This window comes from Phodopus roborovskii, unplaced genomic scaffold, assembly GCF_943737965.1.
Source record: "Phodopus roborovskii unplaced genomic scaffold, PHOROB, whole genome shotgun sequence".
Lineage (NCBI taxonomy): Eukaryota > Metazoa > Chordata > Mammalia > Rodentia > Cricetidae > Phodopus > Phodopus roborovskii.
In genome coordinates this window covers 949,844-972,625 of record NW_026126606.1, presented here as the reverse complement: position 1 = coordinate 972,625, position 22,782 = coordinate 949,844, and the positions used below count along the sequence as shown (strand labels likewise).

The following is a 22,782-nucleotide window of genomic DNA, read 5'->3' as shown; positions in this document are numbered from 1 at the left end:
ATTACATTCATCAGTCCAGGCCAACAGTCCCAGGACAAAACAGTTGCCACACACTAGCACACAGCAAGGGCTCAGGGCTGCTTTCACCCAAAGGAAACTTGACCCTGATTTTCAAATACATGTTCACATGCCACAGGACACCTGGAGAAGCAACGGAAACACATACCTGTGCAGTAAGACACGCCTTTGCAAGTAGCATTAATAGCCTCCTGGCACTTCTTCTGGGCCGTCTCAAACTGGCAATTTTTACAACAAGGGCTGTTCCTATCACTACGGAAGAACAGACAAACACCATTCAATGCCAATGGCAGCCCAACATCAAATGCTATGGCTGTGTTAGTGACCTCAACCCTGAAGCAAGAGCCCAGAGCCGAGTGACTGCCACACAGCCTGACTGCTGTGCTGTCTGTGCCACAATGCAGTGAGAGAGAGGACACACAGCAATCACCTTCTTGGTCTTCTTTTGTTTCCATTAACTAATTAAGAAAAAACCCAGGGATGCACCTGTGCCTATGAAACAATGTGGCCCAAGTCCCATCCCACTCCCTACAATAATCTACAAGTTAAAAGGCACAATGTACAGACGAATAATTCACCAAACAATGGTCCAGCAGGTACTTAAAAAATGAACATGTAAGTACCTTCTAATATGGAATCTACTTAGTATCATTACATAGCACTCTACATTATTATATTATACTGATACACAGTAACAATTTGTATTCTAATATTACCATCTTAGATTGTTCCAATATTTTGCTACTGAAAAAGACAACCATGAGTAGCCTTGTTGAATTAACTGTTTTAAGATTTCTTTTTTCCAGGTAGGGTCTCACTGTGTAGCCTTGGCTGGCCTGGAGCTCATTATATAGACCAGGCTGGATTCAAAGACACAGAGATCTGCATCTCTCTGCCTTTCAAGTACTGAGCTTAAAGGTGTGCCCCACCATTCCTGGCTTTTCAGAGGTTCTTAAGCTCCAATGAGATAGCTAGTAAAGACAGTCACTACCAAGCCTAGTCTTAAAATAAAAATAAACTTAAGTACTAGGAGGTGATTATCTATGAGTCCCATGTAAGCCTGGTCAGTCTATATAGAGTTCAAGATCAGCCAGGGCTACATAATGAGACCCTGTCTCAAAAACTTAATAAAACCAACACACAAAAGGGAATGCTGTATCAGTGGCCATGCATGCAAGGTCAGCATTGTTTTGTGTTGTTTTTAAACAGGTCTAAATATTTCCCATAAAGTATTGTGCTTACACAATCTCATGCTGTAACATATACGCTTTTACTTCAAGTGCCTGCATTGTGTTCTCCTGTTATCTGGACCTCATCACCCAGCAGTGCACATGCACTGTGGTCTCCTGTCACCTCTGTGGAACACTTCTCACCTGCACTGCACACCTGGCTTCAGCGTGCAGTCACTATTGCAGCAGGTGTCGTTGTTCAGGTACATGATGCCTGGGTCACACTCTTCTCCCTCATCCACCCTGGAGTTGCCACACACCTTGTTGCTGCGCTCCTGGAAGCACTCCTGAGCCTTACTTTCTATGGTCTTGTAGATGGACTGCTTACTACAGTTTGAAAACATCTTAAGAGGAAAAAGGGGGCATGTTCAAAAAAGAACAAGATGAAATAAACTCATTCCCAAATAGGTTTTGTGCTTCTATACAAATACTAACTGTGACAATGCCACCACTGAGTGATATGTCAAGTGGTCACCTGTAATTTCGATTACCACAGTAAGGAACTACTAAAGTAGAATAATGCAGAAGAACCCAATAGTTACTTGTTGATGTGTTTAGCCATTTACTGAAAACACTGATTGCACTGCCTATTTGCCAAGCATGACTTCACTCGCTCCTGGAACAGAATGACGTAGAGAAATAGCTGAAACAATGGGCCACTGCTGGTTGTCACCTACGCCTCTGTAGAATCTTGCTTGCTTGCCCACCCATCTTGTGGTTTTAGAGCAGTGGCTCTCAACCTGTGGACTGAGACCCATTTGGGGCTGCATGTCAGATATCCTGCATATCAGATATTTACATTACGATTCATAACAGCAAAATCACAATTATGACGTAGCAATGAAAATACTTTGATGGCTGGGGTCACCACAGCATGAGGGAGTTGTCACAGCACTGGGAAGTTTGAGAACACCGTGTTAGAGGATAAAACTGGATCCAGCATAGAAGCCTGGCTATCCTGGCTACTGTCCACCTGTGACATCGAATCCCCTCTCACTGGTGTCAGATGCAATACTGTTTCCCTTTATTCAATACAAAATGGGTTCGGCTTTGTTTTTGTCTTAAGACAAGGGTCTCAATTGTGCAGCTCACGCCAGCCTGGAATGCCCTATAGACCAGTCTAGCCTTGAGCTCAGATCCACCCGGCTCTGCCTCCCTCCAGTGCTGGGGTTAAAGGAGTGCCCCGCCATGCCCCACAGGTCAAAATGGTCAGTGACTAGCAGTAAGAATGCCTCTTCATTCGCAGTTACACCCTCAAGCAATGGGTCTCCAGGGCCTAGATAGTGCAAGCACACAGTGACCGGTCTGTCACTGGCTTTCCAACCACCATCTCTAAATGCCAGTCTTCTTCCTGTGTGCACCTGTATCTACACTTCGCTTTCTTTCAGGGACCTCACAGCCCTCAGCATCCCTTCTTTCTTTCCAGTGATTCAGTGTGCACAGCTCATGTAGCGCCTCAGGGCAACTGCTCTCTCACCGGCGGCCCATCTGGTAGCAAACAGGGCTGTTTGACCAGGGGAAACAAAGAACCACATCATGTCTGACCTGTGGTCCTTCCCACCTAGGTTAAAAATGTTTATCAAGAAACCCATGTCCAAAGCAATACAGAGAGAGAGGGGGAAAAGAAAAAAAAAAAAAAAAAAAACCATGAACAGGGCATGGTGGTGTACACCTTTAATTGTAGCACTCAGGTCAGAAGAAGCTTAATTGTAGCACTCAGGACACAAGAAGCAGGAGTATCTCTCTGTGAGTTCAAGCCTAGTCTACACACCAAGTCCCAGAACTACACAGAGAGATATGAGAGAGAGAGAGAAAGAGAGAGAGAGAGAGAATATGAATGGTAACTAACTCATGTTAGCCCAAGGAAATGAATGGCTCTGCCTCTGCAGGTAAAAGAAGCCTGCTGTCAAACCTGATGACCTGAGTTCAATCCCTAGGTGAAAGGAAAAGAACCAACCCCCCAAAAATTATCCTCTGAGCTGCATACATGGCAACCATACATGACCCCCGTTAATAAGTAAATGTAAAGATTTTTTGAAAAAAAAAAGAAAACTAAAACATAGAAGATGCATGCATAGTATTTTTTAATAAGGGGAAGCATTTGTTGGGAAAACTCAACTGTCACGGAGAATATGTGTCCTAAATGCGATGGGTGCAGGAAGGACAAAACCAACCGTGTATCGTTGACAGCTCTGCCCACGCTCCACTCCCACCAGCAAGTTCTCACAGGCCATTTAAGGCCCCTGGGGAATTCCTCAGAGGAGGAAGTAGCATCATGTGCTTTCCCTTGCAGTCGAGTGTACAAAGGCAAACGGTCCCTAAGCCCTGGCAGCACCCTCACCACTGGAGCAGTCAAATGCAAAAGCCACTAGCTTTATGTGACGGTTTAGGGGTCTCTCCTCATTGGATGTTTTATACATCATATTACAGAGGTGTCCGTTAACGTGTGTTAACGGACAAAACAGTTTCATGAATACTCATGTCCCCTCACCAGCTTCCACATGATGTCACAGGTTTTCTATATTTATCACTTGTTTTTAAGAGCTGTATTAAGACACATCTAATCCCTAGTACAGCCAGAGGGAGGAGGAGAGGAAGAGGAACAGGGAAGGAGAATGGTAACAGCAAACTGGGAAGTACCCATGAATTAAAACAAGTAATAAATTGTAAATTGTCAGGTCATTTTTAAGGCCGAGTCAAACACCCTCAAAAGAAGGCCCCTAACAAAAGCCACTACTGTAACTGTCACAATGAAACCTCATTTACATGTGACCAAACTTGACAAAACTGTCCAAATGGCACCAAGTTCCATCTCTAGGAAGAACATCAAGGAATATGTACTTTACCAAGCCCGCTTCCTAGTAACACCACACGGACTTCTTCCCTACACTAAAAACGATCAAAACACACGTACCTTATTGTTTTCATGGTCACCACTCACAGCTATGGGATACATAACGTACTTTCCTCCCTGGTCCTCATTTGGGGCACATTCTGCTAGCCCATCAGGGTCATGTTCTGCTCCAAAATTGTGTCCTAATTCGTGAGTTGTAACCAGGTCAGCTTCCTTAAGAACCAGGCAAAGAAAACATGTAACCATCAACTGCTTTTGCCAGTTGAGCCTATGCTACATTATTAGATTAAGCAGAAGTAGAATGACTTCCATAAGCAGTCCACACACACACTCATCATAGTGTGTGTGTGTGTGTGTGTGTGTGTGTGTGTGTGTGTGTAGAGAGACACAGAGAGACAGAGAGAGAGACAGCAAGCACATGCACAAAATACATGTGTGAGGTTGGACCAGTTTACATAGTATCTACCTGCTAAGCCATCTTCCTGCCCCAATAAATGTAATGGGAGGAGGGGATGGCTCAGTGGTTAAGGGTGCTTACTGCACTTCACAGTTCAACAGTTCAATTCCAACCACCTGTAATTCCCGTTTCAAGGGATCAAATATGCAGGCTTCTGCATGCACATAAACTCACACTGGCACACATGAGCACGCGCGCGCGCACACACACACACACACACACACACACACACACACACACACACACACACACACACAGACACACTAAATTCACTAGTAAAAGACAAAAATAAGGTGGATGAAGCCTGATAAACCACACCCAAAGCTGACCTGACTGCCGCATGCTTAGATGGGGAAGGGGAACAAAGGACGGCTGGAAGCTGAAGGCTCCCCCAAACACAGTATGATGTATTTTCCACAATGTAGATCAGGCTGACCTCAAACTCAGGATCTACTTCCCTCTGCCTCTTAAGTGCTCAGAATAAAGATGTCCACCACCATGCCAGGCTTCTCCCTTATAAAATATTCAGTTAAAAAGCTACCTTCCTGCGCTGGTGCTATGGGCATTTATATGTCCAGGGACATACAACCAGAAACTGACAGGGGAGGCTTGCTGAAAACCTACAGTGTAAGGACAACCTACAGTAGCTCTAGTCTCTTTTTCTTGCTGCAACAGAGACAAGAACCACTTTGTGCCTGTGAGGCTACAGCATGAGGACAGGAGACTGGTGCTCAGAAAGGCATTGCTAAAGGAAAACCAGGGTTACCCAGAGGAGAGCATCTCTGAATGTACAAGTGTAACCCGGGGAGGGCTACCTCAGGCAAGTAACTCAGAAAAGTAAGCCTGTTTAGGCCACGACTGTTTACTGGATTTTCCATTATTTGCAGCAAAGCATATGTGAACAGATATATCTACAGAGAAACAAGGGGATTTTGTTTTGTTTTGTATTTTGAGACAGGTCTCAAGTATCCCAAGCTGGCCTTGAACATAGTATGGAGTTGAGGGCAATCTGGAAATGTTGAACATCCTACCTCTACCCTCCAAGTTCTGGGGTTACAGGCACACATCACTGTACCTGATTTTATATGGTACATGCTGGGCAAGCACTCTACTGAGCTACATCTCCAGACCCCAACACAAGATACAAAAATATCTTAGGAAGAAAAGATCACAAACAGGGGCTAATGCAATGGACTCCAAATCTATCCTGTTTAAAAACAAAAACAGAGGCTAAGAGTTGGCTCAGTGGTTAACAGCACTTGTTGCTCTTCCAGAAGCTGCATGGTCAATTCTCGGCACTGCTATCAGATGGCCGTCAAACACCTATTATAACTCCCAAGGTTCCAACACCTTCTTCTAGTGTCTCTAGGAGGAACCTATGCTATACACACCTGTGCATGGACATGCACACATGCTCAAACATGCACACACAAATATAAAAACATTCTAATAAAATTATTTTTTAAAATAAAACATCAAGAAACATACCTTTGTAAGGATGGTTTTACCATAATTTTTTGTACTAGTCAGACCACTATTCAAATAGATGTTTTTCTTCCCACCTGGGCTGTAGTAAGCTAAAGGAAAAAGGAAACAGACTAAATTGTCTCTTAAAAACAGAACTGAAACATAACCCAGTCAGCCTTCTCTTTCGTCTCTCTCAGGGTCATGACAGCACAAATGAGACTTACCTTTTGGGCAAACCCCTCCATGACTGTTTGCTCTGGGAGAACCCACGTAAGCTAAGCCAAGAGTTCCCATATCAAAATCCTGGTACGTGAAAAGATGAGCCAGGCAGACTTTAGATGCTTCTTCAGCTATATCAAAGCTAAATTGCTTTAAAGAGAGAATATGGTGTTCTTCATTAGATTACCATTATACCAGAGTCAGAGTGCACACTACAGAACAGTTGCAGCTCTGCTCAAACACCTACAAGTCCTCAAACCCAAGGAAGGGGATTGTTTTCCCTGGGTCACACCCATCCAGCAGATAGAAAGCACAGTGCTCGTGGAGTGGTAGGCAGCAAGCACGCAGGCAACTTTTCACCTACTCTGAATTCACTGCTCCTCCACACAGAGACCTAGTCAGGACCAGAGCAGCCCCAATTCCTGAGAGCCACACTACAGCAGGTCAAAGTATTTCAAGAGTTTAACACGCTGTGCCAGGGTTGTTTTATTTTTAATTATTTGGGCTGGGAAAGATTTTTTTGTTTGGATATAAATTATAATTATACAAATTATTTTAAAAAATGTACAAATGTAAGTTTATGGAAAAGCAGACATACTTAGTTGTATGGTACCAAATCAAAGATTTAAAGCCATTTTAAAGAACACTACAGATTCATTCCCAACCTCTACCCTGCCCCACACCCACAGGCTTTACTTCAGTGTCTTTTATTTTTTGTTTACCCTAACAATCCAAAATATTACAGTTTTTTTTAAAAAAAAAAAAAAACATGACTTTTAAAATGTTTAATGCCAGCCCTTGAGAGGCAGAGGCAGGTAGAACTCTGTTGAATTAAAGGCCAATTGGAAGATCCTGGCTTAGCATATACACACCCCCACACACACACACCCACACACCCCCACACACACCCACCCACACCCCCACAAACACACACCCCCACACGTTTAAAATGAAAGATCAGGGAATACCATGTACAGAATGAAGGACAGCTGTCTGGGACCTTGAAAGTCCCTTGACAACAGGGTGACTGGGGCTCTAGGACTTCTCTGGGGGCTGAAGGAAAGAAAAGGAAAGCAGTGTGGTGGGTCAACTGGCTTGGCAAGCAGGAAGTCTAACCCAGGACAAGACATCTACACCTGATGAATGGGCCTAACTATGATCATCACAGCTCATATACTGATGTTCTAGTCCTGACTTATCACACCAAATCCAGTAGATTCTGTGTGACAAGTTCCACAGTCTGAGGTGGAAACTTCTCAGCCAGAGAAAAATATTGAGCCATAGTTCTTGTGGCAATCTCTGCTCTTTTATTCTTTTCTCATATTAATGAAATGTTCCTGAAAGCCTTCGCTGACATTTTAAACAGAAGAAATAAATAAGAAACAGTCCCATGAGCCCCTGAGACGTGGTCTCTAGGAAAACCAGTGCTTTTCAAATCATTCATGTCATTCACATAAGTATTAAGACAAAAACTTTCCCAACAATAAAATTTCATAGGGCTGTACATGTATCATCGAGAATGGGTTTAAATGTTTAGTAAAGAAAGCTTCTTAATAAGAGTCAAAATAGCTCAATATTTCAAAAACTTAAAGAACTGGGTAGCAGATGTCAAACAATAACTGACCATAAAAATGTATTAGCCTGATCTAAGAAATAGCCAGTTATTCTTAAATGATTTTTCTGATTTATTGTTTTGGTTAGCCTTGAATGATTTGTGTTACTGTGCCTAGTAACAATGATGTCATTTGGGTTTGCTTCACTGAAGCAAACGAAAGAAAATATTTGTTTTATTATAAAAAGCCTTGCTTGAGAACTGCAAAATACACTCAGACTCAAACTGCCTCTGTGTTTCTGTTTGTCACTGCTGAATCCTTCCTTACCTAGTCTTTGAGGACCCTAATCCCAGGGACTCTCATACTTGGCTGGGGTAGTCCGTGGCACTGACTAACTCAAAAGACAGCTGTATTTGGAGACAAAGCCTCTCCTGAAATAAGTGAGGTCCAGTGGGGACATATTCATAGGCCATAATTAGAGATAACCTGTTTCCTTACAAAAGTGACTTTGGGGGAGGGTTTGTTCAGTTGTTGCTTTGCAGTGCTGGGATCCAAATCCAGGGCCACAAGAATGCTAGCATACACCATTCAAGAACAGCATCACTCACACGAGGAGGTAAGGACACAGACATACACCGAGGGAAATATTAGCATGCTGAAGAGAGGCCTGAGCAGAAACCAATCCTGTGATACCTCTAGCTTGTATTGCTGGCTTCCAGAGCTATGACAAAATAAATGCCAATGGCTTAGGCTTCCCAGGTACTCTGCTAATAACAGGAGTGGAGCTGAGTTACATTTGCTGAGACTTATCCCAAAAGCAACAATACAAGTGCCTTTGATCTCAGCACTCCAGAAGCAGAGACAAAGTGGATCTCTCTGAGTTGGAGGCCAGCCTGGTCTACAGAGTGAGTTCTAAGTCAGCCAGGGCTACACAGAAGAAACCCTGTCTCAGAAAAACAAAACAAAAAGATACCATCTCAATCTGCCAGGTTGGCTGGCATAAACCAGTAGTATACAGACACAGCACATAATGGGTCTCAATCTGGGGGGAAGGAGAGGGGACAATAAAAACTTTTAATTTCCAAACTTCATTTTGGTCTTGTGGGTGTATAAGCAAAATACCTATATTAGCCCACTACCAGAACACACACACTAAAACCACGAGATTAAAAAACAACCCACCCAAATATTCCAAGCTGCTAAGTTTGTAGCATTTGCTATAGCAGCAACAGAAATTACCATACAACCAGTATAGAAAGCCAATTTACAACAAAGCAGTGATCTGCACAGATGCTGGAGTCATGCAGCAGTATACTAAGTTAAGAATGCACTCAGGGTGCTAACACTTTTCAAACTTATTACCAGAATGAAGATAAAATGTTTAAATTTCTATAGCTCTCAAGTTATACTTGTGCTGGCCAAGACATGTTCACAGCTTCTTTGGTAAGTATGTATCTGTGCACGTACACACACTCACATATATGTTTATTTTCTCCTGAAGTAGCCACAAATATACAAAAATCAGTAGCTGTTCCATGCCAAAGAGTGCCTTCTTTTGATGTTCTTACCTTTGTCTTTCTCTATGCTTCACACACTTTTTACACATTTACCCGTGCCAACTTTGATGACAAGGCTTCAACCACTTGTTTTTCAAGGTCATGGCTGTCCCTGGCTCCTTATTGGAAGGATGAGATTATATGCCACTGATGTAGTTAGTCATTGCATCTCCTGAGAATACCAGTTGCCAGTACTGCCCTTAGACTTGTGGTGAAGTTTTAGAGAGGCCTGAGACACAGCACAGTGAAAGCCTATACACTGACTATCCACATCATTTTCCAGAAAAGATCCTCTGTGCTGATTCAGATGCTCAAAGATATTAAGGTTTCAACCATGCTCCTTCCCTAGTAAAGATGCAGCCATCCACTAGAAGTTGCAAACTGCAGAGTATGGCCTACCTCTAGCAACATCTTCACATCCCAAGCATCTTTGTCTTCATTTGGGTAACTTTTTGCCATATTGAAATGTCTTTCACCAGGTTTTACCTCTTGTGGAGACTTGAGAATTCGAATCTATACTTAAGAGAGAACATACTTAGAACAATTCCAAAGCATCCTAGGACTTTTAATACATTATTTCATCACTTAAAACGAGAGCACATCGCCAGGCATGATGGTGCACCTTTAGCCCCAGGACTCCAATGCAAAGGCAGGCAGATCTCTGAGTTAGCCCAGTATACATGGCATGTTCCAAGATAGCCAGGACTGTCTGGAGAGACCCTGCCTCAAAAGACAAAAATAAAACCAAGACCCAGCATCTGAGCACTGGAGAGACCTCAGCAGCTAAGAGCCCTTGTTCTTACTCAGGACCCACGTTTGATGCCTGGCACCCACATGCAATTTCATAACCTTCCACATCTTTAAATCTAAAATAAAAAGGTTGTAATTAAAAAAAAAAAAAAATCAGCACCTATGTGATCCTGGCACTTGGTAAGCTCAGACAGAGACAGGACAGTCACTATTAGTTCAAGGGCAATCTGGGTTACATAGCCAAAGCCTATCTCAAAAAACTAAACACAAAAACCATACACATGCACTCACATACATACACACACGTACACACTCTAGTGCACATGCACACACACAAACAACTCATCTATTCCTATAAAAAGTTTTATAACCAAAATTCTTTAGCTCAGATAGTCAAAGGTCCAAACAAACTGAAAAGCTCATGGTATAGAAAAGACAAGACAATGAATTATGCATAAAGTTATAAACGTACTAAAATTTCACATTGTACTTGAAAAAAGGAAGAACTAGGCTTACATGAGCCTAAGATATTTATTACAGTTATAGTCAATAACTTAAAAATAAAGTATTGGGATGAACATCACTTCTGTACTATATAGGAAACTATAGAAAATCAGAGCTCCTCTTTGTGTGTTTAAGACAACTTCCTATTAAACCCACTAAGAAGAAAGGAAGAAAGGTTCTGATCAGGGACTTGGACAAGGACAGAAGCTGTGCCAGGCTCAGCAAGCAGTCTCTGGCCTCCCTTCTATCTACACTGACACACTATGGTGTGTCAAAGTCAGTTCTATAAGAATCAATGGGAAGACATGGCTACACACCTAAATTACATCCTCCAGCTCACCTAGAATGAATTAAAGAAGTTGGCATTTTTGTTTCCTATATTGCTATTGTTCTTCAATTGTTTCCAGGTTCCTAAGGCAAAAAGGAACAATTTACTGATCCCTAAAAACATGCTTAGTTTTTTATAGCTTTTTATAAGTTTTTTAATATAGTTTTTATAGCTAAACAAATTATAGCAATTTTAAAAACAGTAAGTATGCTTTACATTATCAATAGGGAATTATATCCAACATAACATAAAATAAAAAGCCAAAGAGGGCCAAGAGTACACAGCATATTGACAGTGTGTTAAATACAGACTTACTTGTACACATATAACACACATGCACGTCGTCTCTGGAAGATATGCCCTGACTAACCTAGAACTAGACTATGCTGTTAGACTATGCTGCCTCTGTCTGACTAGAACTAGAATTATAGGCATGCACCACCATATCAAGGTAAGTGATTCTTTTTCTTTTGCAATTTGCCTTATGTGTTTTTCAATACAGTTCTGTCTGTGTAACCCCCCTGGTAACCTAGAACTCACTTTGTAGACCAGGCTGTCCTTGAGCTCACAGAAATCCACCTGCCTCTGCCTCCCAAGTGCTGGGACTAAAGGTGTTCATCACCACCACCTGGCCGTTCGCCTTTTTGTTTCAATCTCTCAATTTTACACACTATAACCTGTAAGACTATATGGTTTGATACAAAAAACCTGGAAACATTATACCTGGAAACATTATATTCATACTTATATCAAAATATATACTTTTTCAAAGAAATATTCAATGTCTGAACCGCCAAGGTCAATGTTTACTGAGAACACTCACGATGACATTGGTGTAGCACCGACGGCCATGCATTATCAGCTAAGAAAATGAAGGACACCGAAGGGCAGAAGAGGTCTACTGCTGTGTATAAGCCTCTCCCCTACAATGCATTCTTGAGTACATTCCCTGGCTATGGATTCAAAATTATAGGATTTTTTTTTTTTTGCCCTGATATTTTCTATATTCCATCAGAATCTCCTTTTTTACTCTTCTAAGAGATACAGCAGGTACAAAATTAGAATATCCTGTCATTACTGATTTATGTACTAGAATTCTAACTAAAGACTGAAGCATAATCAGAGGAAAAAGAAAACAACATAGGAAACAAAAGAGCTATATAATTAATAGATGAGAAAATACTAGCATTAAGAGGGTTCATCCCTAAAATACCCCTCAAGACAGAGATTTTACCATCTAGGAATACACACCAAAAATGCAACGCAATTACCATTTTAAAAAATATCACAAATGAGAATATTTATGATTAATGTTAAGGCAGATTGAGGGTTTTAGAAAATAATAAAAATATTTATTATATAGAACCTAATGGATGAACACAAGGACTACTATTGATAAATACCTGTTCTATCTGTATTCCATAACCTTTAAATCCAGCATTATCCCATGAAGTGTTCCGGTATATGTCATCAACTCGGTCAATTAACTCTATCTGTGGATGTAAAAGATGAAGTTATGTAGAACACTACCACTCATGGCAATGTAACAAAACCTAATGGAATAAGCATACAAAGGAAGAAAATGCAAGACTTGCATCAAGAAACTAAACTTCATCACTAATGGGTCTATCAAAGAAGGTACCCAAGAGCCAAATTTGAAACCCTGCTACAAGAATGTTACTGTGTACCTAACCTTGGGCCTTTTAAATACTGCTGTTCCAGTCAACTATGAAAGGGAAACGTCAACTCTGACTTATCAGAAAAAAATCTAAGAAGTAGCCAGTCTTTACTGTGTCAAGATTGCCTTAAATGTGGCCCAAAAACAGGTAAAATGGTGATACTGGGTCCCCACCCCATTTTTTTCGTGGTGGGGGAGATACATGTATGCATATGCATGTTTTCTGTGTGAATGGGCACGTGTGCACATGATAGAGGCAGAGCATAATCATTACATCAGAAAGAACAAGAATCACTTATCTTTTCTCAAAGAGGAGTGTTTATCTGTCCAAAAACTGGGTTACAGGTTTGTTCCAGCTATGGAGAAATTGTTCTTTAAGAAGCAATGAGAAATGCACTTTGAAAAAGTTGATGTTCCACCAGGTGTAATGGCGCACACCTTTGTTCCCAGCACTTGGGAAGCAAAGGCAGATGGATCTCTGTGAGTTCGAGGCCACCGTAGTCTACAGGGTGAATTCCAGACAGCCAAGGCTATACAGAGAAACCCTGTCTCAAAAAAAAAAAAAAAAAAAAAAAAAAACCACAAAAAAAGTGGACCTCACAGCATTCTCACATTCATGGTATAAATACAAAGAAGTGAAATACAAGGAGTCCTTTCATACAAACCCAGAGAATTCTTCAAGAGACTCTCTTACTTAGAACAAGAGCCACAATGACTCCTGCTATTCCCCTATGACAGGAGAGGAGAGGAGGCTGAGGAAGTCAGAATGAAAGGGAGAGAGTGGGAAAGGAGGCAATGAGGAAACCGTCTTTAGCATGAACTGCTGGTTCATGAACAGCTGCATTCTCTCTTACTCCCTCAATGACAACATTTTAATCAGTGCCAAGTTATCAAAGATGAATGGGGCCATGCTGAGAAAAAAAGAATCCTGGAAAAAGTCATTTGCTTGACTTTAAAAATTTAGTAGCTGATGCTAAAAGTTACAGCCAGGCTAGGGGTATAGCTTAGTGCAAGGATGGGCCCTTGCTTAGCAGGCACAAGGCCCTGGGTTTGATCCCCAGGACTGAAAGAAAAAAATAATCATGTATGAACAACTCTTTAACCTTTCCTTCCTATCTGCCCAGGGTTAACCATGGCTATGAGTGTCTTACTCATTTCATATCATATCCTATCCTATCTCTTTAATGTGACAAAGACAAAGCCACCATGGAATATAGACACAAGCAGAAAATACACACAAGTTCACACACATACCTATTTTTAACTCTGAAGCATAAAAGTATGCATGCCATACTAACAATTGTAAAGAGATCACTTGTATACAGGGACTGCATTATAAATATTCCCCCTAATTCAGTCTGTAGAAGTCTAATATTCAGAAAATAGTAATTTTAAAGCAAAATGCATTCTCAAAATGTTGAAAGTATAGTTTCTATATAGAAATGTAAGATCCTAGTAAATGGCTCTCAAATAGAAGAAAGGAAACCACGCACTGTCTGGGGCAGGCCTGCCTGGTTTCTTTAAGCTGTCAATTACTACAGAATGAGTTCACCACATGAATGACATGCTCAGTCATCCTGTGCATCATCCAATACTTACTAAGTAATTGGTAGTGGTGCTCTCTTCTCCTCGGCCCATGTATTTATAAAATCGATGATCTGCTACCACCAGTAATTTACAAGTATTCTTCAAGGGGTTAGGTTCAGCTCTTCTCTTCACTCGATGAACAAACTCTAATATGAATTTGTATGCACTATTAAATTAAAATTCATCAAAACAAGGAGGGTTTTTATAGTAACACTTAGTTCTAACATGTTTCCGAAATAAATATTGTTTAAGTTTAATATCATTAAAGGTATCTTTTCATTTCCAGGGGGAAGAGTGCAAACAGGGTCTCTCATAGCAGCCTTGGCTAATATTGAACTCACTATGTAGCCAACCAAGGAGGCCCAAGTTTTAATGCATGCTTATCTTATTATTATTCAAGATAACATTAAGGACAAATATGACAGTACATGACTATTATCCTGGTTCTTGGGAGGTACAGGCAGGAGGATCATGGAGTTGAAGGTCATCCTGGCTACATAGTGAGTTCAAGATCAGTTTGAAGCAAGAACTGATACAGAGACCAAGAAGAATTGCTACTGATTGGTCTCACCCCAGGGCAGGTTGTTGTGGATTATTTAAAAAACAAAACCAAAAAAAAAAAAAAAACAAGCTAAACCAGTTAATCCCAGCACTGAAGAGACAGAGACAGGAGGATCCCTGAATTCAAGGCCAGCCTGCTCTACAAATTCCAGCACAGCCAGGGCTACACAGAGAAACCCTGACTTGAAAAACAAGCAAGCAAGCCGAGGGAGCCAAGAGGTGCTAACCAGTAATCAGCAATTCTCCACGGTCTCTGCTTCAGTTCCTGCCTCGAGTTCCTACCCAGACTTCTCTTTATAATGCACTCTAAGCTATGAAATAGAACAAAATCTGTCCTCCAAAAGTTGCTTTTGATCATGGTGTTTATCACAGCAATAGAAAGCTTACTAAGACCCTGGTACTTGTCGGTCTGGGAGCCTCACTAAAGTGAATAGAAGCAAAATCACCAGCACTTCTTTTTAATGAAATCGTGTACATACATTAACTACAAATGTATCTTTGTAACAGAAAGTTTAAAAGGTTAGTGTTATTTAACAAAAAGTTTCTTATCAAGGTGGTGGTTTAATGCCAGCACATAGGAGGCAGGTGGGTCTCTGTGAGTTCAAGGTCAGCCTGGTCTACAGGGGAAGTTCCAGGACAGTCAGGACTGTTATACAGAGAAACCCTGTCTCAAGAATAACAAATGAATAAAATGAGGATCGAAGAACACTCCCTCCAAAAGGTTGTTTTGTTTTGTTTTAAATGACCCCAAATTGATAGCCTTTGTGTATTTCAAATACCATAAAGCTGTCTTCCCGCCTAATTAATCTTACAAATGCTAATGACAATTTTTCAAAAATAGTATTTTCGTATTTCTGAAGGTCTACAAAAACTTCCCTTAAATCATTTCACTGTCTTTCTTCAGTCTCTTAAGACAATTATTGCTTCACCTATTTTTTTCAACTATTATATAACAGAAAAAGAATTAAAAGTTTTTGTAACAAAACTGTATTTCCAAACACTAGAGTTACTTAATAATCATTCTATTTTTATCAGTTACCAAATATTACTGTTGGAAACCTTTGTGATGTGCTTATGTCATGTCTCAAGTGTATTTTTAAGTCTTACCTTCAGATGGCTGGCTGTCTATGAGGCCTTCTGGAAGCAACTCTTCACTATCCGCTTTTAAATAGCCACACACTTTTGGAGATTGCAAACGTGAAACATCCTTGATATCTTCAGACTTATAAACTAACATTCTTTTATCTTTGGTATCATTGACAAACCTCCAAAGTGGCTTAAAAGGAAAACATATATGATGAAATAGGAAAAAAAAAAAAAAACCCCAAGAATTATAGAGTAAATAAAATTCTCACAACATTCTTTGTTCTTGGGCAATACTATTTCTTAGAGAATTTTATAGTTTCTATGCTGCAAATAAATTTAATTATTTACTATTTTATGCATATTTCTATACAAGCATGCAAAGCAGAAAAAAATGTCTTTTTTCCGTAAACAATTCCATTTTAAATAATTTTGCAATTCCTACCCTACCTGTAGCATTGTTTCAGATAGTCATGCTGTAGTGATGTCAGGCAACACACCTATGCGTGTGGTGTCTTTAACATTCAGATATGCAACATCTCTTTACCATGATAGGTTTTTGCTCTGTGTAAAACTATTTTATAAGAAACTACTGGAAACTTAAAAATGTGCTGAAGAATGTAAAGAGGACTTTAAATACAGATGTAGTAGAACTACCCATATATAAGAAAATGGGCAAGACACCAGTTTGTGCCCATTAGCATGGCTATCATCAGACATGCTGCTGAGGCCCTAACACAGGCCTCGTACAGAGGCACACAGGAGGACTCAAACAAATGAAACACAAAAGCAAAAACCTCAGACTGGTCACCCAAAACTGTGTTCACACTGTTCATTCTAGAACATTCCACTTCAAGAAATTAAAGCACAATTAACAATCATCAGAAGACTGGCTAAAACAACAGTCCACCAGGGAGCCTTCACTAAGAAAACTATATTTAGTAACCCGAGAAGATATGCATAATTACATTGTTAAGTGAAAAAACTTTGATGACAAACTAGACCCAGTTTTACAGGAAGTACAGTCTGGATAGTCACACTTAGTGTCCATATGCATACAGAAAAAGCACTAGAAAAATATTCTCAAAACATGTGGTCCAGGTGTGCACATCAGCTAGGATGAAGACGCCCTAGGCTCCACCCCCAGCACTGCAAGCAATGCATGGTGGCACAGCTGCAACATTTTGGATTCGGATTCTTATTTAGGTTTCTTTTCTTTCTTTAAGATTTGTTTAGTGTGTGTACAGTGTTCTATCTGCATGTATCCCTGCAGACCAGGAGAGGGCACCAGATCTCATTACAGATGGTTGTGAGCCACCATGTGGTTGCTGGGAATTTAACTCAGGTCATCCAGAAAAGCAGCCAGTGTTCTTAACCACTGAGCCATCTCTCCAGCTCCCTATCTAAGTTTCTTAAATCACCCTGGGTCTCCCTATGTAGTTCAAACTGGCTCAGAGCTCACTATATATCCCAGGCTTGCCTTGAGCTTACAGTGATCCCCCTGCCCCTGCCTTCCTGAGTGCAATCTTCCTACCCAAGCCTCCCACATGGGATTATAGATGTATGTGACCTACCCTACCTAATTATCTCTAACATCTTAAAACAACCAAAAAGCTCCTTAGAAATCAGGAAGACAAGCTACTGAAAGAAAGACAACTGCAAAGGAAGGAAAGAAGGCAGGAATAGTGGCAGAAAGATCAGGAGTTGAAGGCCAATCTCAGTTACATAGCCAGTTAGAGGCCATCATGGACTACAAGAAACCCTCTCTCAAATCCCTGTCCCCAAATACAACCCCCCTTTCATATAAATAGACTTACCTCTATGTTATACTCTGCCCCATCTGTGTTGATTCTTACTGTAACATCATCATCTCCTATATGGGCCAGAACCCTAGAGTCAGGCTCACCTTGGGAAAAAAAGAAGATATTTTTATTATCAAAAATATTTGTATTAGGGTCAGGCAGTGGTGGCACACACCTTTAATCCCAGCACTTGGGAGGCAGAGGCAGGCTTTACAGGCCAGCCTGGTCTACAAATTCAGTTCCAGGATAGCCAAGGCTACTCAGAGAAACCCTGTCTCTAAAAAACAAAATGAAAAAATATTTGTCAGCAAAGTAGGTCAGGATTTCCTAGTAAGCCAGATGACCTGAACCAGAAAAAAATAAAAAGCAAACCAAGTTTTGTTCAGTGCTTCACTCTGTCTGGAGCCTGATGAGGGACGGAATGACAGTGCAATGCATATGAGCAAGATTGAGAGAGAGGGAAAGAGGGACGGAAGGAGAGAGGGGAGGAAGAAGGGAAAGAGGGAGGGAGGAGGCTTGCTACACAACATGCTAAATACCTATGTCCTTTTATTAGACAATGTTTCTGCTTCCAAACTTACATAGCTCAAATAAAAACACATAATAGACTATCAATGCCTCTTTCCTTTCCCATCCATGAGAGAAAGACTTTGTAAGTAAGCTAAAGCTGGAGACTGATGATGGTTTAAACCTAAAAATGCCCCTAAGATTCTTGTGTTCAAAGCTGAGTTGGCAGTTAGAGTCTAACTTCATCAAGGGATTGATCCATGGGTGACTAACTCGTAACTGGATGGGTTAGTGATGAGGTGGGATCTACTTGGGAAAAATCAGTCATGGGGGATGCCTTTGAAGGATCTGCCATGTCCCTGTGCTCTTCTCTTTTCTCCATACTTCCTGGCACCATGAAGTAAGCTGCCTCTTCACCACAGGCCTCTGCTACATGATGGCCCGTCTCACCTCACACCAGAGCATCATGAACCAAAACCTTGCAAACCATGCACTGAGGTAAATCCTTCCTCTTTTGTCTGTCAGGTATCCTGTCACTGCCAACAGTGATGAGCACAGAACACAACAGCCCAGGAGTGCCACACAAGGCAAGCACGTACTCACCAACCACGTGTCCACTGAAGAAGTCCTGCCATTTCACGCTATAGTCGCTTTCTTCTTTCCCATCCACCACCACCACTCTGAAGTTTTGTGAAAAGCGTTCAGTACTTGATGTCAGGTATAATTTAAAGTGCCTGAACAGAGAATGCATTCACAGTTTAGACATAAAACAGAGACCTAATTTTCATTTCACTCTGATAAAGAAGAAAGGAGATGAAGAAATCTCTACCCAAGTTGTAACTACTATTTTTTTTCAGAATTTGTAACGCATGCTCACTTCAGCAGCACATACACTAACACTAGAACGATACAGCGATATGCAAATTTGTAAAACATTCCATATTTTTTTCCTCAGGAAAGAAAAAAGATTTCCTCTGTTACTCTGTGTGTAGGCTTGTGTACACGTGGGTGAGTGCCCAGGGGAAGCCAGAGAAGTGTTGGACTCCTTGAAGCTGGAGTTACAAGTGGTTGTGAGCCTCCAAATGGGTGCTGGGAAATTCCAGTCTCCTGCAAAGGCAGTAAGTGTTTCCCCAACAAGGCATCTCTCCAGACCCACAGCGGCCAACAACTTACTAGGTATATGTAGCATTATTTCTCCTGTAAATACAAATGGACTAATTGGTTTAGTTATAAAACCTTAGCAGAATAAAAGAAACTAATTGTTTTCTTTTTTTCTGAGATAGGGATTTCCTGGCTGTCCTGGAAGTCACTCTGTAGACCAGGCTGGCCTCAAACTCAGAGCTCCGCCTGCCTCTGCCCGAGTGCTGGACCTAAAGAAGTGTGCCGCCACCACCTGACTGAAAAGACTCATTTTAAAATGGCCTTTACAGTGGGAATGGGGGCTAGTAGGACAGCTTACGGTAAAGGTGATTGCTCCCCTCCCAAGCCTGACAGTTTGAGTTTTATCTGTGAGACCTACATGATGGAAAGAGAGCACTAACTCCCTCAAGTTGTCCTCTGACCTCCACATGTACTTCATGGCACATGTGTACACATACATACATAAAGAAAGACATTACAAACAGGATCTCTGACTGCTTGAGAATTCTACATGACTGTTTTTCCTTGTAGCACTGAGACCCAATTTGAAAGGACTGGGATGGAGGCTGTTTCATTTAGCACTGCAGAACACAGGCAGTCTGCAGCCACCCAGTAGCAGTTTCATCTGCAGCATAGCTCTCTGGTGTCACCAAACATTTCCTGCCTCTGTTGTGAAGGCTGTTTGAGCTTCACACACCTGCTATGTAATTTTTAGAGAGTAGAATTATTCCCTGCATTTCTGAGTATTATGCGATCCATTTTTGCAAAAAGTACTGCTATATTAAGTGCATCTGTGTATCCTGGTTAAAAATGTATAATTTTAAAAGATAAACCTTCATATTCTGTATAGAGAAAGAAAGAATGAGTGAAAGAAAGAGAGAGAGAGAGAGAAAAGAGAAGAGAAGAGAAAAAGGAAGGAAGGAAGGAAGGAACTCATTAACTAATTCCTGGGGAATGAGAGAAACTGGAAACTGACTAATAAGGAAACACATGTTGACAGTTAAGGCTGAAGTTGGGTGTCCTGATTATCTCAGACATTCACTATTAAAGACTATGTCATATGCCGTTACTTTTATCTACCTGCTCTTAAGATAATCTGTGTATTAGCTCTACTTCACAAAAGTAAAAGCGGGGGCCCCCAGGTACACACTCATGGTTACACAGCTAGGCAACTATGAAACTGAACAATGGGTTTGTACCCCACTGCTTCTACGATATCCCATGGAAGAACTCTTACTGTCTAAAATTACCAAAATTCTGCTTGTGTTTATTTAAAAGAGGCCATGTTTTTTCCTCCTCAACAGAACCCACCTTGAAAGACAGTAATGATTATTATTACTAGGGGAGTAGATACTAAGTGTGGATATTATAATACATTGATTCCAGCTCTTTACATGGTTTAATACTTTAAAGCATTTTCATTATGGGGGAAAAAAAAAAGGAAAAAACTGGTGAGCCAGACTTTAATATTTACAGAGACCTTTCAATGTGCCCACTAATACCCAAGGCAAAGCAAGATATGTTATTCATCTCAACCATAGGAACAAATTTTATGAGCTATGGTGTTGAAAATATGAAATGTTACTTCCCTGTGGGTCTACATAAATCTCTCAACTGTCAAGAAGAAACCCAAACTGGAAACTGGGGCTGTCTCCAGAGCAACAAGTATTTTTAACTTTTTGAGCACACAAGGTAATTTTAGTTTCGCTTATATATTTTTGATGATCAGAGAGACAGAATACATCATTTCATAAAACCTTAGCTCATTTCCTCTGCTATCCAAAAATGTGCCTTCCTTACTTATTCATTATCACTAATGTTCCTTCCACTTCGGTTATGATGGACTTGGAAAAGAAAAGCTCCCTATTACAAATGCCCTGTTCTGGGTTAAAGTTCTCCTGAGCTGTAACAGTCTCTAATGCTCTCCCAGCAGAGTCCCAGGGCCTGCATTCTGGGTTTTCTGCACTAAGAATCTGCTGTCAGGATTGGGGAGACTGGCTCCAGTCAGGTGTGGGGGCGCATGCCTTTAGTCCTAGCACTCGGGAGGCAGAGGCAAGCAGATCTCTGAGTTCGAGGCCAGCCTGCCTAATGAGCCCAGGACAGGCTCAAAGCTACAGAAAAACCCTGTCTCAAAAATCCAAAACAGAAAAAAATCAGAGTAATGACAACCAATAAAGATGTCTTTGGACCACCCAATGAACCAGAACTGAGACAGTGACAGAACCTTGACGTCTTTCTTTCCCACGACCCAATGTTTTCTCTGCTTAGACATAATCCTCATGTGGGAACCTAGAAGATGTTTTTGATGGTCCATGGACTCCTTACTGATGTGTGTCTCACCACTGTCTCTCTAACTGGAGTACTAAGTGGGTGGAGCCTGGGCTTGAGATGAGGGTTTTGCCCTAAAAAACATTGGTAACATTACTCATGGTTATCTTTATGTGAAAAAGTCTTATCTTGTGAATTTTTTTAAAAAGCCCATTTATATTCCCCTACTGCTTTTTAAATAAGATTTTATGTATCTTTCTTATGTATGTACATTTGTACCTAATGTGGCTGCTGGGAATTGAACTGGATACCCTGCAAGAGCAATCAGTGCTCTCAGCCAGAGTCATCTCTGCAGTCTCAATCCTATTCCCTTTCTGTCAGTTCAGATCCCAGCACCCACACTGAGTGGCTCACAAGAGCCTGTAACTCCAGCTCTAAGGGATCAGACCTTGGTACACACCTCAGGCACTAGCACACATCCATGCACATATACTCACATAGTCACAAACATAAATAGTAAAAACAAATAATTTAAAAAATGTAAAATAGGGGCTGGAGAGATAGCTCAGCAGTTAAGAACACTGGCTGTTCTTCCAGAAGATCCTGGTTGGATTCCCAGCACATACATCATAGCTCACAGAACTCTGTAACTACAGTCCAATGGAATCTAATGCCTTCTTCTGGCCTCTGAAGACATCAAGCACATATGTGGTATACAGACATGCATTCAGGCAAAACACTCATATCAAAAAATGAATAAAAATTTTTGAAACTATAAAGTATTATAAGCATTTGATTAATAAACTGCTAAGATTTTTATAAACTATTGGGATATTCATTTCCTTTAAAATACTGATAAAAATTTTTAAAACAAGCAATAAACATGTTAGAATCACACATAGTATAACTACATCAAGTACAAATCTTTAAGATTTCTATAGATACCTTTTACTGCTTTTGTCAAAACAAGCCCCACCCTCACTCACATAGTCCCAATCACTCTCTGTATAATTCTAATTACCTTTTCAAAGCTGAAAAAGTTAGCAGCGTTTCTAAGTGTGTCGCAGACTGTAGGTCCCTTTTCCTTACGGAGTGCTGCTGGATATTAGACAAAGAGAGGATATCGTAGTCTGAGAGCAAAGAATCAAGCTTCTCTGAAATAAAGGTTAAAAAAAATTATTAGCAGGCTGGATTGATAGCTCAGTTGCTTAACAACATTTG

General features: G+C 40.9%; 1 protein-coding gene across 1 annotated transcript in view; it reads right to left on the bottom strand.

Moving 5' to 3' along the window:
- Adam17 (ADAM metallopeptidase domain 17) overlaps positions 1 to 22,782 on the bottom strand; it is a 40,770-nt gene that overhangs the window by 7,324 nt on the left and 10,664 nt on the right. The window contains exons 2-13 of the mRNA XM_051205949.1: positions 22,583 to 22,715; positions 18,757 to 18,887; positions 17,662 to 17,750; positions 15,869 to 16,037; positions 14,213 to 14,346; positions 12,339 to 12,428; positions 9,753 to 9,866; positions 6,250 to 6,394; positions 6,047 to 6,135; positions 4,162 to 4,314; positions 1,392 to 1,591; positions 167 to 270 (exon numbers count right to left, since the gene is read on the bottom strand). Coding sequence (XP_051061906.1) covers positions 167 to 270; positions 1,392 to 1,591; positions 4,162 to 4,314; positions 6,047 to 6,135; positions 6,250 to 6,394; positions 9,753 to 9,866; positions 12,339 to 12,428; positions 14,213 to 14,346; positions 15,869 to 16,037; positions 17,662 to 17,750; positions 18,757 to 18,887; positions 22,583 to 22,715 — 1,551 coding nt within the window. The remainder of the gene's footprint in view (positions 1 to 166; positions 271 to 1,391; positions 1,592 to 4,161; positions 4,315 to 6,046; positions 6,136 to 6,249; positions 6,395 to 9,752; positions 9,867 to 12,338; positions 12,429 to 14,212; positions 14,347 to 15,868; positions 16,038 to 17,661; positions 17,751 to 18,756; positions 18,888 to 22,582; positions 22,716 to 22,782) is intronic.